Source organism: Myxocyprinus asiaticus, chromosome 25, assembly GCF_019703515.2.
Source record: "Myxocyprinus asiaticus isolate MX2 ecotype Aquarium Trade chromosome 25, UBuf_Myxa_2, whole genome shotgun sequence".
Classification (NCBI taxonomy): Eukaryota; Metazoa; Chordata; class Actinopteri; order Cypriniformes; family Catostomidae; genus Myxocyprinus; species Myxocyprinus asiaticus.
Window position 1 is genome coordinate 10686632 of NC_059368.1, and position 22879 is coordinate 10709510.

A 22879-nucleotide genomic window follows, 5' to 3' on the forward strand; every position below is an offset into this window, starting at 1 on the left:
AAATTCATAAACAGGGTTCCAATACCTTTTGACCACTGAATCGAGCTACAGCGGGTTTTCGTGTAGTCAAGCTACTGTCTTCCTCTGTCTGTCCAAGAATAATCGAGTATTTGAAGGAAGGACGTCAGCTGAGGAAGTGACAGTCATACATGTCACACGTCATCTATGTCTTTCGGAGCACACTCAAAACAAAGAGGCTAATTGTGATCAATTTAACATGTATACAGTCCATGCTGGACAAAGCCAAGCTACAATCGCATTATCTAGGACTGAAGTATGTTCAGGTTGTCAGTCCAAATCTGATTTTTGTGCATATCTGATTAGAATCCGATCATTTAGAAAGTCTGAATGCCAAAAAATAAAAAAATCAAGCTACATTCATATGTGGTTTGAAATCCTATTCAAAATCAAATTTCTGGAAATCCGTTTCAGTCTGACCGCTCTGATCAGATCCCAAGTGGCTTTTTGCCACATGTCACTTTTTCATGCTATGTAAAGACACGGTACACATCAAGCATTGTTGCAGGAAACATGTTGGCAGTGGTGGCGGAAATAAGCTGTGTGGTGGCGGAGTGTAGGTCTAGCTGAGAATATTATTAATTTAATCTTCACTAGCGCATTCTTAAGTCACATCGTTTCATCAAAGGTGGCTACCACAAAAGTGCATCAGTTACTGCTAGTCTGTCTGGACCACAAACTGCTTTGAACTATGATACAGGCGGAGATGGCAGCACGAAATAAAATGACACATGCCAGCTTCCTCCGTCTCTGCCGCTGCCTCATAAGGCGTAGTCCAATGCCGTAGCAACATATTGTTATAAGATAAAATCTCTATTCCATTCCCTCCATATTGATTTTTGCATACTGGTGCAGAGTCATTGCTATAGAAACCAATGTAGATATGCCAGAAAATGAATGTAGCCATGGGTTTTTAAGATCATGAGAAACAAATTGTGACAGATCTGTCCAACCTGTCTGAACTGTCAGCAAAGAGAAAAGTTTAGTACCCATATACAGTGGTGTGCACTGATGTGTGGAAAACAACACAGTAAGGACACAAGAGGTTATTTTATCTTTAGAAGTTTGCACATCTCATAGGAAATAAACCTCATCTCCAATTACCCTGCACCTTTCTGCAAGCTGTGTCACTTGTATCATCAGCTACTAAAACCGAAACAGACCTCTCTCCAGTTCCAGCCAAACTTGAGCTTGACCATGACTTACAACCACTTCGAAATGGCAAGCAGCTATGGGTTATGAACCCTGTAAGTCATGGAGGACGTCACAGCGGCCTTGACAGTAATTTGAGGAGTGACTTGGTTGAGTGTGGTGATTGTTAAGCATAAACAGAAGGCACAGAGATGAAGAATGCATTCTCTTACCCTGGATACTGAGCATCTGACCGAGTTTGAGGGCCGCCCCGCGCACTTTACACAGCGTCCTGACGATACGCTCTGCATTGGCCTCTGACAGGAAGGGGCTGTTGTCAAGAACTGCCTTTTTATCACCTGTGTGAAATAGTTGAACAACTGTCAACTATTTTTACTGAAAATATAATTTAGACAAGACAAGAAAGTTCAGAATAGTCAGGCCTAATGGGACAAATGGGCACATTTTTATACAGTGGGGTCCAAAAGCCTAAGACAACATTGAAAATCTAGGATTCAAAGTGTAATTTAAACCTGGAAAAAAACAAAGCTTTAGGATCCTGAAAATTTTACAACAAAGAAACATTATGACGTAAAATAACTAAGAGTTTCTAAACTCTTCTGCACTATTTCTAGGTTGCTAATCAAAGAAGCAAATTTGTGGCATTAACCATGTTAAAGGAATATTCCAGGTTCTATACAAGTTAAGCTCATTGACAGCATTTGTGGCATTATGTTGATTACCACAAATAATATTCTGACTTCTTTAACCCTTATGTTGTGTTCCGGTCATTTTGACCCATACATATTTCAATGTTTTTTTTTTTTTTTTTTACTTAATCAAACTGGAATAAAATTCCTTAACTTTGTTCACATATGGTATCTGAAAACACACAACATTTTTTAACCATTTTCTTTACATTTTATTGGCTTTATTTTACTTTACACTTGTGTTCCCGGTCAAAAATGACCAGCCACTGGAAATGAATGTATTAGTCTACAAAATACAGAAATATTAAGTTTTAAGGAGCATCCTAATCCTTTAGTGTTTGCAGTTTTGTACACACAAAGTCCTCAGACATGTGCACACATGCCCACACATACACACCCACATACAAACACACGCACATTGTGTGTTGAGTGCCGTCTTGTGCATTGTCTTTCATTTACACTCTTTGAGGGATATTACAAGATCTACTGATCATTTTATGTCGCATTTGGGCTTGTTTGAATCGGGATAATCTGCTGTAAGTTTCGATACGTCATTGTCAATGTTATATGTATGTTAGGGGAAGTAATTAAGGTCAAATTTGACAAAAAGACACTTCTGTTTATTATATTTATGTGTGTCTGTGGGAATTTCATACACTAATACTCACTGCAGTTTGGCCTCTGAGTGAAACAAATTTGCTCATTGCTTTCTACTAACTGTCACCTTTCAAATTATATATAACTCATGGCTATCTCATCTTTTTTTATGGTTTTACCAACTCTGAATATAATTGTTGTGATAACAAATTTGCAAAATGATGAGAACGAAATAGTTCTGATTTTTCAGCAAACTAAAAAAGCATTAAAGAATTGGCAGAATCAACTATGTGCATTGCAAAGTCCAGATTCTAACTTTAAAACGACACCTATTTTTTTCATATTACAGATACATAATTATTAATTTTTGTTTTCCACAGGGAAACTGGTTTAAGCTCAGTTCAAGGAGTCATTCTAATCAATAAAAATAAACCTTTTTTTAAATGTGTTCAAAAAAGGAGTACAAAACCTGTCATAATGACAAAAAATCTAATGCAATATCTTTTGATAATATACGCAATATAAGACATTTATAAACAATCTTAGAGGGGCGGTCATTTTTGACCAGGAAAACAAAATGTGTTAGCACAAAACAAACACAACACAAGGGTTAAAAAAGCAAACCTTGGTTACAGTGAGGCATTAGCAATGGAAGTGCCAGGGTCCAAATTTTGGAAGGTTTAAAAAAAGCAGAAATGTGAAGATTATAATTTTGTAAAAGCACTTACATTCATTCTTCTGTTAAAACTCATGTATTATTTGAGATGTAAAGTTGTTTAAATCATCGTTTTACGGTTGTTTCAGGGTTTTAGGGTGTACGTGTTACGTCGTCATGACAATTAAGTTGTAAAATTTGAAACAAGTTTACACAAAAAAGGTTAATAATCGATTTTATGACACTAATATCATGTTAAAATGCATATTGTTTTCGTCTTGTGGATATACTTTTGAAACTTTGTTATTTAATTTTGTTATGTCACTGTAACCTAGGGACAAGTCGAATAAATGTTTTGCCAGCTTGAGAGCATGTTAATATTAAAACAAAAGGGGGACATACTAAATACTAAGAAAGTCTGAAATGTATTACAATTTTCATAAGATAAGATAATTTGTATAAAGAAAATTCGCACGATCGAAGCATTTTTACTAATGGACTCAGTCTTTTGTACCCCACTGTACTGCATACAGCACTTACAACAAAAAAGGTAAATTGTACTAAATCACTTCCATGTAAACAAAATTCCACAAACTGTTGGATCAGGATCAACAGATCTGCATTAACTGAGTGTGTTTGGGCTATTTCTGGACGTGTTGACGAGGTCAAAGGTAATCATTATCTAGAACATCTGGTGTCTAAATAGATGAGCTCTTGTTTCAGACTGTTGTCCTCAGAACAAAGTTTTTACTGTCAGTTCCCATGTACAGCCAGGTTGACATAACTCAACACAGAAACTCACTATTGTATTAGCCACACAAGACAGCCAAACAAAGAAATATCTCTCCAAATATCCAGTGTAACAGGAATGTACTATTCACTGCTCTGACAAAGTCTCAAAACAGTCGCAAGATTGTTTAGCATTTTTCAACAACACTTTGAGTTGTTCTGCCCAACAAAAGGTGAAACACAGCAACTACACATTTTATCAAAATTGATTTATGACCCAAATCAAGTCTCTTAGACTATGATATATCCTGCAAGAGATGGGTTTAGTTCAACTATGCTCAGATTCAGAGAAAATTGCAGTAACTACTAAATCCCAATTTTTTCCAGTTTTAGTGATGCTGTAGTTACTGTGTTTTGCTTTTGTTAGGCAGTGTTATTACGGTCAAAAGAGGAGTATGTAGACCCAAAACACCAAACTATATAACCAAGTAAAGATGAGAAAAAAAAAACAAAACAAAAAAAAACATTGCAACATCATAACCACAAAGCCATAAAAAAAAAAAATTAAAAAAAAAAAAGAAGTTGTTCAGCAGGGGCTTGGGACATGAGAAAAGTACTGCATTTAAAGACAACATGAAATCAAAGTGGATTTATTTTATAAATAAATGTCCCTGGTGTTATTGTGCACGATTCATGAATGCACATTTTTCTAAAGAAAAATTGTTTTCTATCCTTGGACATGTGCACGCACGCATGCACGCACAGTGTTGAGCACTCTCTTGTGCAGCAAGTCATCCTCTTTCCATGTACACTCTGAGGAATATTTCAAGATCTACTTGTAATTTTATGTTGCATTTGGGCTCGTTTGAATCAGGATAGTCTGCTGTAAGTTACGATATGTCATTGTCTATGTTATATGTATGTTTCAGGTAGTAATAAGGAAAAACGTGATAAAGACACTTCTGTTTATTATATTTGTGCGTGTCTGTGGGAATTTCATACACTAATACTCACTGCAGTTTGGCCTCTCAGTGAAACAAATTCACTCGTTGCATTCTACTAACTAAGTCCTTTCTGACGATATAGAACACATGGCTATCTCATCTTTTTTATGGTTTTACCAACTCTCAAAATAATTGTTGTGATAACAAATTTTCAAATGATGAGAATGAAACTACTCTAATTTGTCAGCAAATTAAAAATAATTATTTAAGAATTGATAGAATCAGCTATATGCATTGTAAAGTCCAGATTCTAGGCTTTAAACGACACCTATTTTGTTCAGATCAAGCAAGTGGTTATTAATTACGTAATTATAATTTGTATAAAATCCACATGGAGTGCCCCCACTGGCCCGGTTTAAGCTCAGTTCAATTAATCATTCTATCAATAAAAATACATATTTTTTTAAACGTGTTTAAAAAAGGAGTACAAAACCTGTCATAATTACTAAAAAAGAAGTTGATAAAAAGATCTATTGCAATATCTTGTGATAATATATGCAATAATAGAGATTTATAAACAATTTAATGGGTCGGTCATTTTAATAAGGAACACAGCACAAGGGTTAAATCATGTCCTGCCCTACATTATTTTTCTGCATTGTCATATTAACAAAGTTAAATGCACTGCGAATGCATTGTCTCTGAATATGCCAGGTCAGACTGAAGCGCTCTCTGTGGCATAAGAAGACTTAAAGTTGAGCTAACAGATCCCAGATGATGGGAGGCGTGCACATATTTACATGCACAAGTAGTGAACAAGGTTAAACATTTCAAGTGAGGCACAAACTTTCAAGAATACACATTTTAATACTGTATTGGCATTTGTCACACAAATTACACAGACATATAAATATTTTCAGTTTGTGCAGCAAAAAATGGCTTCTCTCTGCTTTAAAACTGCCTCTCAGCCTTGGCAGCAGCCTAATTTGGGAGCACTTTGTAACGGTCAACACTATAAATGTTTTGGTCCAATTATTCTCCAGCAGCTTCAAGTCAAACACAGACGGTCACGAAAGCAATTCTGCTCACCTGTCTCTGAGTGAATATCACCAGCTGTATTGGATTTACTGAGACATTTAAAACAGCTTTGGCCAGAGAGTCCTATCATAGCTACAAATGACGCACACCGAGCAATAGTAGCAAAAGCGGTTGGTGCAGCCTAGAAGTTAAAAGGTAAAGTGTGTCACCAAAGAGAACTACACATACAATGATTATTTTTCAAACAGGTTTTTCCAAATACTCCCCTGTCTGACTATCTTGGGTAAGAACATCAACTACATGACAAATAATTAGCAATACATGGTTTTGATACAAATTGTATCGATGAAGCACTGGTTTTGTTTCAAGGACCCAGATTTTGCATTGGACAGAACACAAAACCAAAATTGTTTATCCAGTGTAAGGGAGTAACTAACGAAAAGTAGCAAGGCTACTAACTTTACATTTACATTTAGTGTGACAGTAGCTTAGCCGTCACTTTTCCAGCTACCAGCTATATTTTTCAATAAGTATCGGCATAGCGTCACAAAATGCTACATTTGTTACATTATATTGTGAACATATCAATAAAGCAGCGAAAGTAATTAAATGCACTCACTAAAAAAAAAAAAAAAATCTCTCTCGCTCATATGTACTGCTGGGAAATCCAAATAATTTAAATCAATCGGTTATTTATGATAGTTCGTTTAAATTAACCAGATACAATAAACAATTCATTTATATTTATTGAGTCGGTTCATTCAGACAGTTCACGTTAATGAACTGGTTCACATAAATTGTAGTGGTCAAAAGATTTTTTTTTTTTCTGTGGGACTCTTATGGAAGCTATAATGTCTCAGAACGTGGAACAAATAAAAGGCAGTCTCCTTCAAAAGGGAGTGCAGTCGATATTCAATCCCCCTGCTGGTGCCATCATGGAGGTGTTTGGATTGGATTTATTGGCCTTTGGACAGCCACTTATTTTTAAGTCACTATTGGAGTGTATTGTACTGTGTTGGTGTGGTTTGCCTGCACTGGTTTTAAAGTAAACTCGTGACAAATATTTCAAACAATGGAAAGTGCTGATTCTCCCACTGGGGCTACTGCCATGTTGGAGGAGAAATTAAGTCAAGTCATTTCAACACACAGAGGGAAACTGAGTGTTTGCACATGAAGATTAAATGAGTTAAAAGGAACTAATGGACAAAGGTAATGCTGTTGATGTGAAAAAAGGTGTTAAAACTTTAATTTGTGCAATGAATGAATTTGATGAAACTAATGTATCTGTGCAACAAATGTTAAGTGATGATGAAAGAGAACATGATCATTTTAACTGGTATGTGCCAAAAAGGAATACTTATTTATCATTTCTTAAGGAAGTGGAAACATGGAAATTCAATCAACCTGATCCACAAGAAGTGATTGCACCCTTTGACAGTGTTTCAAATGTATCTAGGAAATAAAATAAATCAAAGGGTTCTTCTAAATCTGGTGCATCTTCTGTGTCATCAGTACGCATAAAAGCCGAAGCTGAGAAAGCAGCTCTTTTGGAGCGTGCTGCTGGGCTGAGAAAGAAGCAGGCTTTGGAATTTCAGAGAATGGAGCTGCAAAACGCAATAGAACAAAGTAAGCTGGAAACTGGCATGGCTGCAGCAAATGCCAAGGTTCAGGTCCTTGAGAATTATGAGAAACAACTTGCAAGCTCTCAAACCACATCAGTGTCTCACTCAAAACCACCTGAAGACGGTATGAATACTTACCATGAAACAGAAGGTAAAGAACAAAAGGAAATTACTATTGGATCCAGAACCATCAGTGGAATACGCAAATATACATGTCATTCCAAAAACTCCACTTCAAATGGTTACGGTCCAAAGCCAACAGCCGCGCCCCATCCAAACATCAGTAACATGGCAAAAATCTCACCAAGCTGCAGCTACTTCTACACCAATGACACAACCAAATTTCACAAAAACAACTAACAACTTGAGTGACATTGTTCAACGGCAAAAACTGTCTCTACTTCCCAACAGGGAAATCCCTATTTTTGATGGGGATCCTCTGAACTTTAGAACTTTCATGCAGGCATTTGCAGATGGGATTGAAAGCTAGACTAGTAATAGCCAGGACCGGTTGTATTACTTGGAGCAATACACTTCTGGCCAATCAAAGGAACTGGTCAGGAGTTGTCTACACATGGAGGCACATAAGGGATGTATTGAGGCAAAAAGGCTGTTGGAGTATAATTTTGGCGATGAAATAAAGCTCACTAGTGCCTATATGGAGAAGGCCTTAAACTGGAGTGACATTAAAGCTGAAGATGGAAAGGCATTGTCCAGTTATGCACTCTTTCTTCGAGGATGCTGCAGTCTGTCACAGAACCTGCAATACATGGAAGAGCTCAATCTACCTTCTAACCTAAAGCTTATTGCTTCAAAGCTCCCTCACAAGTTATGAGAGAGGTGGAGGTCTGCAGCATTTGACATCCTGGAGCAAAGGAAAACAAAGGGTACCTTCTGTGATCTTGTTAACTTCATGGAGAGGCAGGCTAGAATTATGCAAGATCCCCTCTTTGATGAAATACATCAACAATTCTCCAGTAAGAGGGTGACACAGACCAAGTCCATGTCAGACAGGCCTGCATTCAAGTCGAAGAGCAAGGGCAGTAGCTTTGCCACCACAGTGGCGGCTGCACCTGATAGACCTGTTCAGCTTTCTGAAATGGAGCACTTAAAGATAGTCCTGGATGACAAGCCGACTGTTTCCAAATTCTGTCCCATTTGCAATGGTGCACATGTCATAGATTCTTGTGAAGAGTTACTATCCAAGTCTCATAATGAGCATGTGGAATTACTGAGGATGAAGGGCATTTGCTTTGGATGCTTGGTTAAAGGGCATATGAGTAAAGATTGTAAAAGGTGCCATACATGTTCAGTGTGTTCAAAAAGTCACCCAAGCATTCTGCACATTCAGAAGACTAACTGTGAACTTCAGAAGAAGGAACAGAGTGGAAATGGGTATGAAAGGGCTGTGAGCAATGGACTTGTATCACTGGAAAATAAAGACCTCAGATCCAGTGATGATCATTGTACACTGGCAATCGTACCGGTGCAAGTGAAGTTAAGTAACTCAAATTATACTGTCCAAACTTATGCATTCCTTGACCCAGGTAGTTCCACCACATTTTGCACTGAACTGCTCAGAAGGCAGTTGAATGCAAAAGGGAGACATCATAAGATTATTCTGCGCACTATGGGCCAAGAAAAACCCATCAACAGCCTGGATGTAAGAGATTTGGATGTAAGCGGTCTGGATGGAAAGAGTTTTTTGGGCTGCCAGATGTTTACACTCAGAAAGAAGTTAGCAAAGATCATATCCCAAAACAAAGGGATGTGGAGAAGTGGCCATATATGAAAGACATATGCTTACCAAGCAATGATGCTGATATTGATCTGCTAATTGAAATAAATATGCCAAAGCTGATGGAACCTTGGAGGATAATAAATAGTGAAGGCAATGGACCTTTTGCTATAAGGACACTGCTTGGATGGGTAGTGAATGGTCTCCTCCATGGTGAGCACACTTGTCTCAATAAGCAAGGTAAGCCATATGTTTATGCACACCGGATTTCTATTGAAAATATAAATGAGCTTCTGGTTTGGCAATTCAATCATGATTTCCCTGAGAGCACCTATGTTAAGACTGAGATGTCCCAGGAAGATTTTTGATTCATGCAGGTAATGGACAGCTCTGCAGAGATGAAGGATGGGCATTACCAGCTGCCATTGCCATTTAGGAGGAATGATCCTCAGATGCCAAACAATCGTCAGATGGCTGAGCAAAGAGCAATGTCACTGAAAAGAAAGTTTAGCAAAAACAAGACTTTCCAAGAGGAATACAGGCAATTCATGGACAGCATTTTGAAGTGTGGGTATGCTGAGCTTGTACCTGAAGAACAACTGAAATTGAAGAATGGAAAGGGGTGGTACATACCTCACCACAGGGTCTATCATCCCAAGAAAGGAAATTTGCAGGTGGTGTTTGATTGTTCTGAATCATATCAAGGAACATCTCTCAACAGTGAACTTATCCAAGGTCCAAACCTTACAAATTCTTTGACTGGAGTCTTGGTACGGTTTTGCCATGAGAACATGGTTATCATGGCTGATGTGGAGAAAATGTTTCATCAAGTCAGGATTCCACCAAATCATGTAGATTTCCTTTGTTTCCTGTGGTGGAAGGATGGGGACGTCGCTCAACCTCTTATGGAACACAGAATGATTGTTCAATTGTTTGGTGCAAAATCATCATCTAGTTGTGCCAGCTATGCCATGAGAAGAATAGCCGAAGACAACAAAGGAAGTTTCTCAGTTGAGGCAACCAGTTCAGTCTTGAACAACTTTTTATGACCTATTGAAGTCAGTGGACACAGATGCCCATGCCATTCATCTTTACCAGGAATTGAAGGCACTGCGCAATTGGAGGTTTTAATTTGACAATGTGGACCAGTAACAGCCGAGTAGTTCTAGCTTCCATTCCTGAGGCTGAAAGGGCAAAGGAGGTGAAGGACCTTGACCTGGACATTGAAGACCTACCTATGGAGTGAGCTCTTGGTATGCAATGGTGAGCTGAAGAGGATGTCCTTAAGTTCTACGTGTCCCTCAAAGAACAACCATGCACTAGTCGAGGAATTCTGTCCATGGTCAGTTCTGTATATGACCCTCTGGGATTTCTTGAACCATTATCCTTTACAGCAAAGCATATCATGCAGGAATTATGTAGGCTTAACCTTGGCCAAACATCTATACTCGAGTATGGAACCAGTGGCTGCATGGACTTCAGAGTCTTACAGACTTCAAGATCACTCGCTGCTTCAAGCCAAGAAACTTTGGAAAGGTCAAATACGCACAGCTGCATCACTTCTGCGATGCAAGTGAATCTGGATATGGTGCAGTGACCTATTTAAGATGCACGTGACGAAATACATGTGGCCTTTGTTATGGGGAAATCTAGAGTGGCACCATTAAAGTTGATGACTATCCCATGTCTTGAGCTAACTGCTGCAGTTTTGGCAGTTCATGTTGCCCGGATGCTGTCCACTGAATTGCAGATGCAATTGGAACAGTCTGTATTTTGGACAGACAGTACAACTGTTCTGAAGTACATAAGAAATGAATGCAGATGGTTCCACACCTTTGTTGCAAACCGTGTCAACATCATCAGGGGCACATCTGAAGTCTCACAGTGGAAGCACATTTCTGGCAAGGTGAACCCAGCAGATTATGCCTCTCGTGGACTGCATGTTAAGGAGTTCCTGACAAATAGAACCTGGATAAAGGGACCGAACGTTTTAAGTGATTTACCACAACTTTTGTATGATCCTCCATCCAAACTTCCAATCCCTCCAAATGACACTGAATTAAGAAGAGAAAAGATTACAGTCAACATCACTGTTACAAGCAACTGTGATGCCACCAGTTTATTTTTCAAGCTGGGAAAAACTCAAGAATGCTGTAGCATGGATGCTTAAGTTTAAGAACTTACTCCTAAAACTCGTCCAAGAAAGGAAGAAAGCTATGAAAATGCTGAGCTGTAAGGAAAGAGTTAATTTGAAAATGTTAACTGTGTCAACAAGGCTAAAGCTTCGGATGACACATGGCTCTATGTCACTATCAGTCCAGGACATTGATGATGCAGAAGTAGCCATTGTTAAGTTTTGCCAACACCAAGGATTCCCACAGGACATGGTAAGCTTACAGTGCATCCGAAAAGTATTCACAGCACTTCACTTTTTCCACATTTTGTTATGTTACAGCCTTATTCCAAAATGGATTAAATTCATTATTTTCCTCAAAATTCTACAAACAATACCCCATAATGACAACGTGAAAGAAGTTTGTTTGAAATCTTTGCAAATTTATTACAAATAAAAAACGAAAAAATAAATAAAAAAAATAAATCACATGTACATAAGTATTCACATCCTTTGCCATGACACTCAAAATTGAGCTCAGGTGCATCCTGTTTCCACTGATTATCCTTGAGATATTTCTACAACTTGATTGGAGTCCACCTGTGGTAAATTCAGTTGATTGGACATGATTTGGAAAGGCACACACCTATCTATATAAGGTCCCACAGTTAACAGTGCATGTCAGAGCACAAACCAAGCCATGAAGTCCAAGGAATTGTCTGTAGACCTCCGAGACAGGATTGTATCGAGGCACAGACCTGGGGAAGGGTACAGAAAAATTTCTGCAGCATTGAAGGTCCCAATGAGCACAGTGGCCTCCATCATCCGTAAATGGAAGAAGTTTGGAACCACCAGGACTCTTCCTAGAGCTGGCCGCCTGGCCAAACCGAGCGATCGGGGGAGAAGGGCCTTAGTCAGGGAGGTGACCAAGAACCCGATGGTCACTCTGACAGAGCTCCAGCATTTCTCTGTGGAGAGAGGAGAACCTTCCAGAAGAAAAACCATCTCTGCAGCACTCCACCAATCAGGCCTGTATGGTAGAGTGGCCAGACGGAAGCCACTCCTCAGTAAAAGGCACATGACAGCCCACCTGGAGTTTGCCAAAAGGCACCTGAAGGACTCTCAGACCATGAGAAACAAAGATTGAACTCTTTGGCCTCAATAGCAAGCGTCATGTCTGGAGGAAACCAGGCACTGCTCATCACCTGGCCAATACCATCCCTACAGTGAAGCATGGTGGTGGCAGCATCATGCTGTGGGGATGTTTTTCAGTGGCAGGAACTGGGAGACTAGTCAGGATCGAGGGAAAGATGAATGCAGCAATGTACAGAGACATCCTTGATGAAAACCTGCTCCAGAGGGCTCTGGACCTCAGACTGGGGTGATGGTTCATCTTCCAACAGGACAACGACCCTAAGCACACAGCCAAGATAACAAAGGAGTGGCTACGGGACAACTCTGCATGTCCTTGAGTGGCCCAGCCAGAGCCCAGACTTGAACCCGATTGAACATCTCTGGAGAGATCTGAAAATGGCTGTGCACTGACGCTCCCCATCCAACCTGATGGTGCTTGAGAGGTCCTGCAAAGAAGAATGGGAGAAACTGCCCAAAAATATGTGTGCCAAGCTTGTAGCATCATACTCAAAAAGACTTGAGGCTGTAATTGGTGCCAAAGGTGCTTCAACAAAGTATTGAGCAAAGGCTGTGAATACATATGTACGTGATTTTTTTTTTTTCTGTTTTTTATTTTTAATAAATTTGCAAAGATTTCAAACAAACTTCTTTCACGCTGTCATTATGGGGTATTGTTTGTAGAATTTTGAGGAAAGTAATTAATTTAATCCATTTTGGAATAAGGCTGTAACATAACAAAATGTGGAAAAAGTGAAGCGCTGTGAATACTTTCCGGATGCACTGTATGCAGTGGAAAGAATGTCAGCAGGAAGAGCTACATTTTTAGGCTGGATCCAGTGCTTAACCATGATATCTTAAGAGTTGGTGGTCACCTCAGCAAGATGGCACTGCCAGAGGAACAGAAACATCCTGCTATTTTGCCTAAAGAACATCACGTTTCCAAGCTTGTGCTTCGGCATATCCACCAGCAAGTTGGGCACAGTGGAAGAAACCACATGTTGTCTACTCTACAGAAAAGGTTCTGGATCCCTTGTGCAAATTCCTTGGCAAGGAAAGTTATTAATGACTGTGTTCCCTGCAGGCGGCATCATGCACATGCAGGTGAACAAAAGATGGCTGACCTCCCTATTGATCGTTTGACCCCCGACCTTCCTCCTTTTACACATGTCAGAGTTGATTATTTTGGACCGATTGATGTTAAGAGAGGGCGAGGCATGGTAAAGTGGTATGGTGTGATTTTCACCTCTCTCTCCTGTAGGGAAGTACATCTAGAGGTGGCACACTCTCTGGATACAGACTCCTATATAAATGCATTTAGGCATTTCATTTCTAGAAGAGGCCAAGTGAGAGAGCTAAGGTCAGACAATGGAATTAATATTACTGAAAAGGAGTTGAAGGAAGCTATAATGTCTTGGAAAGTGGAACAAATAAAAGGCAGTCTCCTTCAAAAGGGAGTGCAGTGGATATTCAATCCCCTTACTGATGCCCATCATGGAGGTGTTTGGGAACGACTGATCCGAAATGGTCAAAAGGATTTTCTTGTCTGTTACAAACCAGCAACCTTTGGATGACGAGGGTCTTGCTACAGTGATGTGTGAGGTTGAATCCATTATAAAATGTCGTCCCTTAACAACAGTTTCAGATGATCCCAACGACCTTGAGCCACTAACCCCCAATCACTTACTCCAACTCAAGGTCCAACCCTTATTACCACAAGGATTATTTGGAAAACAGGACCTGTATGCCAGAAGACGATGGCGACAAATACAATACATCGCTGACCTTTTTTGGACACACTGAATACGAGAGTTTCTTCCAATCATGCAGGAATGACAAAAATGGTCTCGTGTCTGGCGTAATTTCTGTCCAGGAGAAATTGTTGTGGTAGCTGATGATACAGCACCACGAGGATCATGTGATAGCAAAGGTCTGGTCTGTAGTGTACGACTCCAGACCAAGACAAACCAGCTATAAAGGCCCATCAGCAAGATATGCCTCTTGGTAGAAGGCCAGCAGCCAAAGGCCAAATAAGGCACTTCTATGTGCACATGCATTCATTTGCATTTCACACATTTTCTTTATTATTATTATTTTTGAGTCCAAAGAGATCCCTTGTCATGGATACTCATTTGTTACAGCATGCTACACGCAGTTGCTATAAGGGGCTGGAGATGTAGGAGCCAGGTTTGAATTTAAAACCTGGCTCCTACATAAATCATTCACTTATTCACTTAAGCCTCTGTGCAGCCTTAAAGGGACTTTGCCAGAATCACTTTCTTCTTTAAGCAAAATATTAAGTTAATTGCTGCTGTTTATTACTATATTTCACATCAATTGTATAAAACAGGTTGTTTTCTAGTTTTATTAGTTAAGTATAAATATATATATGTTCAATTTAATGTTGTCACCCTAATTGTTTAATATCACCTTAAAGGGATAGTTCACACAAAAATTTTAATTCTCTCATCATTTACTCACACTCATGCCATCCCATGACTTACTTTTTCTGCAGAACACAAAGATTTTTAGAAGAATACCTCAGCTCTGTAAGTCTATACAATGAAAGTGAACGGTGACAAACATTTTGACGCTCCAAAAAGCACATAAAGGCAGCATAAAAGTAATCCATACGACTCCAGTGGTTTAATCCATGTCTTCCAAAGCAATCCAAATGTTTTTTTGGGGAGAAACACACCAAAATATAAATTCTTTTCACTATAAATCTTGACATCAGCAGCCTCCTTGGCGATCATGATTTTAAGCTTGATTACACTTCCTAGCGCCATCTAGCATATGCGTCAAGCGCTAGGAAGTGTAATCCAGCTTGAAATCATGATTGTGCCTAGAGAATGCAATGACAAGATGTACAGTGAAAAAGGAGTTACATTTGGTCTGTTCACACCCAAAATCAATTGGAGTCATATGGATTATTTTTATGCTGCCTTTAATGTTTAAATTTTGGAGCTTCAAAGTTTTGTTCACCATTCATTTGCATTGTATGGACCTACAGAGCTGAAATATTTATCAAAAAATCTTAATTTGTGTTCTGCAGAAGAAAGTAAGTCATACACATCTGGGATGGCATGAGGGTGAGTAAATGGTGAGAGAATTTTCATTTTTGGGTGAACTATTCCTTAAATGTAATAATAGGCCATCATCTGAATGTTATATTTTTAAAAATATTTTCTTCAATGTAGTAAGCTAATTTTTGTTTGTATCTTGTAATGTAGCTAACTTTTTTTTTTTTTAAAGAGCAGCTTGATTGTAGTACTTTGAGTAGCTTGTAGCGTGCAAAGCTAGTTTAAAGTAGCTTCCACAAAACAGTGTGTATCATACAAACATATCAATTGTTAAAAAAATAATAATAATAAAATGAACTGCAAAGTTTTTAAATCCATTTGTGTGACTTGTCAGCCAAACACATGGAATACACACTGGGCCAAATATTGTATTAGTATAAGCCATATTACTAAGTGATAGATGAATTGGCACCAAAACCACTCATTTTGGAGCATATAAATGTTAACTAAATAATATAATTATCTTACCATTCTTCTCCTCTGATCTGAGGCTTTTCTTTGCCACCTCTGCCAATGCTCCAATACCCAAACCCACAGCAAGCCCTGCAAGAGACAGGACATTACTCAGCAACAGTTTACACTCATGTTAAAATAAGCACTTCCACCCTGGAGAGCTGTATTACATTTGTCTTGTGCATTGGTTTTTGAACAATACCCACAACTGCACTCATGTACTGTAGTATAATGTGAACTTGTCAAAAAGGAAACACCAAAATTAGCATTTCCAAAACACTGTGGTCAGCACATTTGCTGTGGTACAGCCAAGAATCAATAACAAGTTTTGGTGCAATCTTCAACAGTTATGTAATTTTGTGATTATGTAACACTCCCACTGAGAAATTTAGGATGGCTTTCAAGTCGGTTGTAAATCAGGCAATGAGTGTAACCCTGAGTTTAAACTGTCGCTACAGGCAAGAAATGGCAGAGACATGTTTTTGCTTTACTGTTTTCATTTCCAGAAATCTTAGCATACCTTAAAGGGATCTCTCATCATTTGCTCACCCTCATTTGTTCCAAAGTAGGGCTGAAATGATGTCAACGTTGTTGACAATAAAAAATGGTTGACAAAAATGGTTGTCGTTTGATGTCATTTAATGTAACATGAGATCACATTAAACTCTAATGATGATGCGCGAGAGCAGCACTGCAGCTCGCACCTATACATCTCACAGTCCAGATGCACTCTATATTTTCACAGCTTCGGGTGATGTAGATCACAAAGTCTGAGGGAATTATATGTCCCGATCTAAGGGGGAAGAGATTGAAACTGCACCCGGCTGAGGTGCACACTGTCGCGGGGACACTCGTCCCTCGAGCGTGCACACTTAATGCAGCTAGATTATAACATGATGGCTTGCAACTTATTGAATCATACTATATGTGTCACTGTGCATTTCTTATCGTGAAGTAAATTGGCAATAAGCAGCTTTATTAATAAGAGAGAGTTTGTTTTTTTGCGAGTTAAAGATGGATTGAAGTGAACAAAAAGGTGAGAGAGGTAGTCTTCACGCCATTATACACTGCAACAAAATAAATGTTTGATTTGTTTTTGTTTTGGCTTGTTTTCCAATATAAATATCTAAAATACCTTTAAAACAACGTACATTTTCTTTAGCAGCTATCCTGCAGAACAAAAAATTGTTATCTGAGAATGTTGAATATAATATTAAAAATACAAATATTTTAAAATATCTAAAAATTCTTTAAAAAAAAAGATGCATTCACCTGAGAAGCAGCATATAAGATATTTAGACTTGCTTTTAGAGAATAGATCTTGAATATAAGTATATTTTGTCTTTACTGCACTCACAGAAGTATAACCAAGTGAAAAAGAACACTTATATACAAAATACACTCATATTTGTCTCTTCAAGTCTAAATATCTTATATGTTGCTTCTCAAGTAAATGTATCTTGTTTTAAGGATTTTTAGACAATTTTAAATTGAAAACAAGACAAAAACACTTAAAACAATAGGATTTCTTTTGCAGTGAATTTCTTTTCTGAAATAAACTTAAAACATTTTCCCTTTAATTCAGTGAATGTCATTTAGAGGTATTTTTAAAAGATGATTATGTCCTCTTTATTGTTAGTAACAACAGAACGTTTAATACAACCTTTTAATACATAAAGTCGGGACACAAGCTGAATAATCGGTTAAGAGCTAATGATTAATTGTTGCAATAATCTCCAAATAGTCGAATAATCGTTCTAATAATTGTTAGATTAATCGAATATCAAAATTATTGTTAGTTGCAACCCTATTCCAAAGCCATATGATTTTATTTCTTCTGCTGAATACAAATGGATATGTTTAAAGGAATGTTAAGGACGGACAGCCTCAGTCACCATTCACTTTATTGTATGAAAAAAAATATATACAATGAAAGTCAATGTTGAATGAATGAATGAATGAATGAATGAATGAATGTTACATTTATGAGGTACACCTCCTTTTGTGTTCCACTGAAGTAAGTCATTATGATTTGGAACAACATGACTGAATAAACAATGACTGAATTTCTCATTTTGGGAGAACTATCCCTTTACAGAAAAATGTGTAGGTTTGACACTGGCTTTGTCCCACTAAATTCAAGCCTGCTGGGGAAGTTCTAGGTTAGTCATGGTTAATGTTTAAAAAGGCTCATGTTTGTGTGTCTTTTTATGCCTGCAGGAGATTAAGGAAAGAGGATTGAGGAAAACACAAGGGGCCAACCAGGGCTCTCAAACCCCACAACACCTGAACCATTGTACTGGATTTCCTTTTAAATGAATTAACATTTCTCAATAACATTTCTCTTCCATTTTGTAGAGATATATTATTATAGGTGTGTATTTAACACAGCATAAATCTAATAACAACAGCAGAAAACCAAGTACAGTCTAAAAAAAATAAAAATAATTCACAACTAACAAAAAGTACCATGGTTTTTAGACGTGGTATAATGGTAATAACATGTTTTTTTTGGACATGCACCATGGTGGTACCACTCTTTGATGTACCATGGTACAGTACCATCTGATATAATCACTTTACCATGGTACCACCACAGTACATAACAGAATATGATAACAACAAAAGTGAAAAGAGCCCAGTTTCAATGGTACTCTGGTCCAAGGTGTGGCCCTTAATGTAAATCTATGGGATTTTTTTGTTTTTGTTTTTCACATTTTTAATCATCCACTAGGTGAAAATCATAAGTCAAAAAGCTAAGAATAGTAATAACACACCTCTCCTTAACAAACCACATGATTTCAAGTATCATTCAAGTCCGTGGCACAAACATACATGATGACAAAGTTGAGTACTTAGGGTTAGGCATTTAAACACACCTTTAACCCCAAGTACAAGCAACAGTAATAGTGATGCTTGCCTTGGCAATTTTTATTGCTGCATATTTCAAATTCCTAAATATTAGCAAGTAACATTCTCACATCTTGTCACAAGAGGATATTTAGCCAAGGGCCGTTCCTTCGCTGAACAGCACACAGTTTTTAGATCATTCTCAGATTGCCTGATAGTGCGACCAAGGACACTGACACTACCGGCCTCCGTCTCATGTTACGAAAATACAGAGATATGCTTCTGAAAATAAACAAAGAATTTAAGGCAAAGAAAACAAACAGGCCATTTTAAAACTGTTGTTAAGGCACTGATTTAAGAGCTATGTACGGTCCCAAAAATTGAGATTGAAGAATGCAACCACATGAAAGCCTGCCAGAGTGAAGGCTACTATTCTCGGAGGCAATTAATCAAAATCTTTAGCTATCCAGCGAGGGGCAGAGGAAGGGAGCCAGAGAATTTGACCTGGATAGCACTATCCAGGAGTAAGGTCAAGGTGAGGACAAAATTCACACACATATCAATTAAAACCAATTTAACTTTAACAATAACAAAATTATCATAATATTAAGACAAAAATCATGCTTCCCCATAATGTTTTGATCTTGGTAGAGTAGCAATGTAAAATGCTATATATAATATTAAATACTTAAATGTAATTTTAATTTGATAATATCTGTATTTAATAAATGTATACAATTAAATAATTAGTTAATATATTCAGACAAATAGTATGCTTGCTCAGTGTTTTGATCTTGTTAAGAATAACAATGTCAAATTTTATATTTAATACTGAATACATTATATGTAATTGCATTTACATTTAATTTAATATTTTGTCAATTATTCATTTAGAATATTTAATTCATGTTAATATATTCAGATACATATCCTTATGCTTCCTCAGTGTTTTGATCACGGTAGGAGTAACAGTGCAAAATATTTAATATTAAATATGCTGTACTTTAAATGGTATAATATTTGCATTCCATTTAATATTTAATAAACAATACATGTATTATATTAAGTCATTCATTAATAATAATTTAATCAGAGATAATTTATCTACATTATTACATAATTAATATTCAATAATAATAATAATAATTATTATTATTATAATTATTAGACACGATGTAATATTAAAGCCGAAATGTGCAATTTCTACGCCACTGGCATCTCCGAACGGAAATTTTCAAACAGGTTTCCTGAACACCACCATATGCCATATGAAAATCAATAAGCACACAGATAGTCAACGCCATTGGTTGAGCCACAGAGGAATGTTCTGGTAGCACCACAGAGCCATAGTATTTACACTTTTCAGGGGAAATCAACCTACAAATGACTTAAAGTTGACTCTGCAGACAAATTAAGCTGGGATAGAAAAAAGTATTTTAATCTTGAAAAAAATTACACACTTCAGCTTTAACATGCAAATATAACAGCAGCAAACTCTTCCAAATACTCCGACAAATAGAGCACAAGTTAGTCTGAACAGACTTGGTAGCATTGAGCTTCCATAAAGGACACGAAGAGCTGTCAACAAACCCGTCACATAAATTCACACAATCCCATGATGCTTTAGATGCTCAGAGAAAGCCAAATCCAAGTACCCTGTCAGGTGTACAGGACACCGAAAATGTATACTGGCTTACAGTAAACAGGTGTCCATAGATGTTTTCTCGTAATCTTCATGGATAAGTGTTCAATCTGATAACAGCAACATGGCAACAAATCGTCCAGCACACTGTTTGCACACAAAAACCGGCAGCTGAGAATATTAGACATATCCTTTAACATATCAATCAGTACGCGTCAGTGGAAAACTAGCATGCAGTCAACCTGTGCATATTGCAGTCACGGAGAACTACTATAACCATTATAATGGGATTTTCCCATGTGACAGCACTTTTTTCTCCAAAACCTTTGGCGTATCCAGCCATTAATTCATTATATCTGTAATCAGCAATTCTTTGTGCAAAGGAAAAATGCAGTAACTACAAATACAGTATGTTGAAATTGAGTGACAGAAATCAGGTCTTTGAGACTATGATGTGTTTTAGGTTTAGTTCACCCAAAAATGAACATTAACATAGGTAACATTATTATTATCATCATTATCGTCATTTCCTCACCCTGATATCTTGACATCATTATTTTAAGTAAATAAATAACAGTACAGTACATTTCTACTTTCAACATTATTTGGACTTCACTTCAGACCTTTGTTTAGTTGGACAAGAAAACTAGCTTCGTACTATGTGTGACCCACATTTGGTTTTCCACCATTGAAAATGGGTCAAATTTAGCAATTTACACATGGAGCCGCATTGAAAGCCCCCATATCTTTGGAAATCAACCATAAAGAGCCTTAAACTTGAAGATACCTAAATGAACCAGAATCAAAGGATATTAAGATATTTTTAATACTTCTGGAATTATATGCACTCCAATGTTAAGCACCAAAAAAATAAAAATAACAATGTTTTCCAATTTTTGGACTCACACCATTGGCATATAATGCAATAAGGGGTGCTGAAGTCAACTGATTTTAGAAATCTGTGCAAATCTGTGATCTCTGTGCAAAAATACAATAATGATATATCTGACCTTTGGTTTGACTCCAAAGGCGAAAATTGTCATTTGGACCCCCTCTTCAAAATAATGGATTATTCTGTGAATATTAATGCATAGCAAAAAAACACAGGGAGCCAGGGACCTCTTTTTGGGTTGATGCGAAATGTATGGACCCATACAGATTTGGAACATGACGGAGAGTATGGCAGAATTGTTCATTTGGGGTGAACTATCCCTTTAACTATGCTTACGGAAAAAATAAATAAAATGCAATTGTGAAATTGTGAAAACAAAAAAATGCAGTATTGACAAAATCCACACTAAAACTAAGCAGTGATAAAAACAACTGGCATACGGGTAGTTGCTGCGTTTTGTCTTTGTATAGCAGAATAGCCCTTTGAGAAATAACTGATACTCTGTCATTTAGTGAACAAAAGCGGGTAGAGTTACAGATAGCTAGAGCTGATTGGGAAGCCCTCTTTGGGAAACAGGTGATGCACACTGCTAGACCGGTTAAGCTCTCTCCCATAATCCAAATCAGCTGCAGCCGCAGTCTACGCTATTACTGGTCAAAGTGCAGATTAACCTTGAGCCCTCAATCTGGCATGTTGCATGAGGAGAGAGACACGGGGTCTCATGAACAGGCCTTAGATCAGAACACAGATAGCACAGTGTTTCACAGTGATTCCAAACTTTTAACTGGTACTACAGTGTGTGTTAATAACCTTACCTCCAAAATTTGCTAGTCTCCCCAATCGCGTGACCGGTACCTTCCGCTCTCTCGCTCTTTCACTGAGCTGAAGCAGGAGAGAATGTTAAGGGACAAAAAATTAAGGCATGGAAATGCTGCAATATTTATTTGATTGTTTAACAAAGTCCATGATGAAGGTATTATTTGCCCTTGGTGTCTATATCTGCTATCAGAACATGTTTACCAACTTTAGGTGAACAAACATATTAATATCTTAAGTAATGCATGACATACTGTATATAGGCAGTATAAATGGCTAGTAGTATAGGTGATGAGAGATTTGAAAAGCTGTATCATGTACCATTTGTTTATGTGGTTTGGAGCCATTTCGCTTTGCCTCCCTGGCTTTCTCAATGTCCTCAGCTGTGATGCCTCCCACAGAAGAGTGATCCTGGTGATACAAGCGTATTTGTCCAGTAAACTGGCTAGTAGGGTCCCTGTAGCCTTCAAACAGCTTGGACTTCCCTGGAGCCTGGCTGTGTGTCTTTGCTGCACCTGTGCTAGAGTCCCTGAAAACTGAATCACTGTCCAAACCTACATGTCCCACACTTTCTAAGTTCTCTTTTGAAGCTGTGAAATCATTCTTGGAATCCATGTCTGTGCTGAAATCAGAGATGCTCTGCTGGCCGCCTGTGAACTCCTAAAAACAAATGAGTATATGAACATCATTTAGTGAAACTAGCATCACTATTACTAT

General features: G+C 37.8%; 1 protein-coding gene across 1 annotated transcript in view; it reads right to left on the minus strand.

Moving 5' to 3' along the window:
- Positions 1-22879, minus strand: part of LOC127416233 (atypical kinase COQ8A, mitochondrial) — a 43058-nt gene that overhangs the window by 12954 nt on the left and 7225 nt on the right. The window contains exons 3-6 of the mRNA XM_051655468.1: positions 22484-22822; positions 22162-22228; positions 15978-16052; positions 1383-1508 (exon numbers count right to left, since the gene is read on the minus strand). Coding sequence (XP_051511428.1) covers positions 1383-1508; positions 15978-16052; positions 22162-22228; positions 22484-22822 — 607 coding nt within the window. The remainder of the gene's footprint in view (positions 1-1382; positions 1509-15977; positions 16053-22161; positions 22229-22483; positions 22823-22879) is intronic.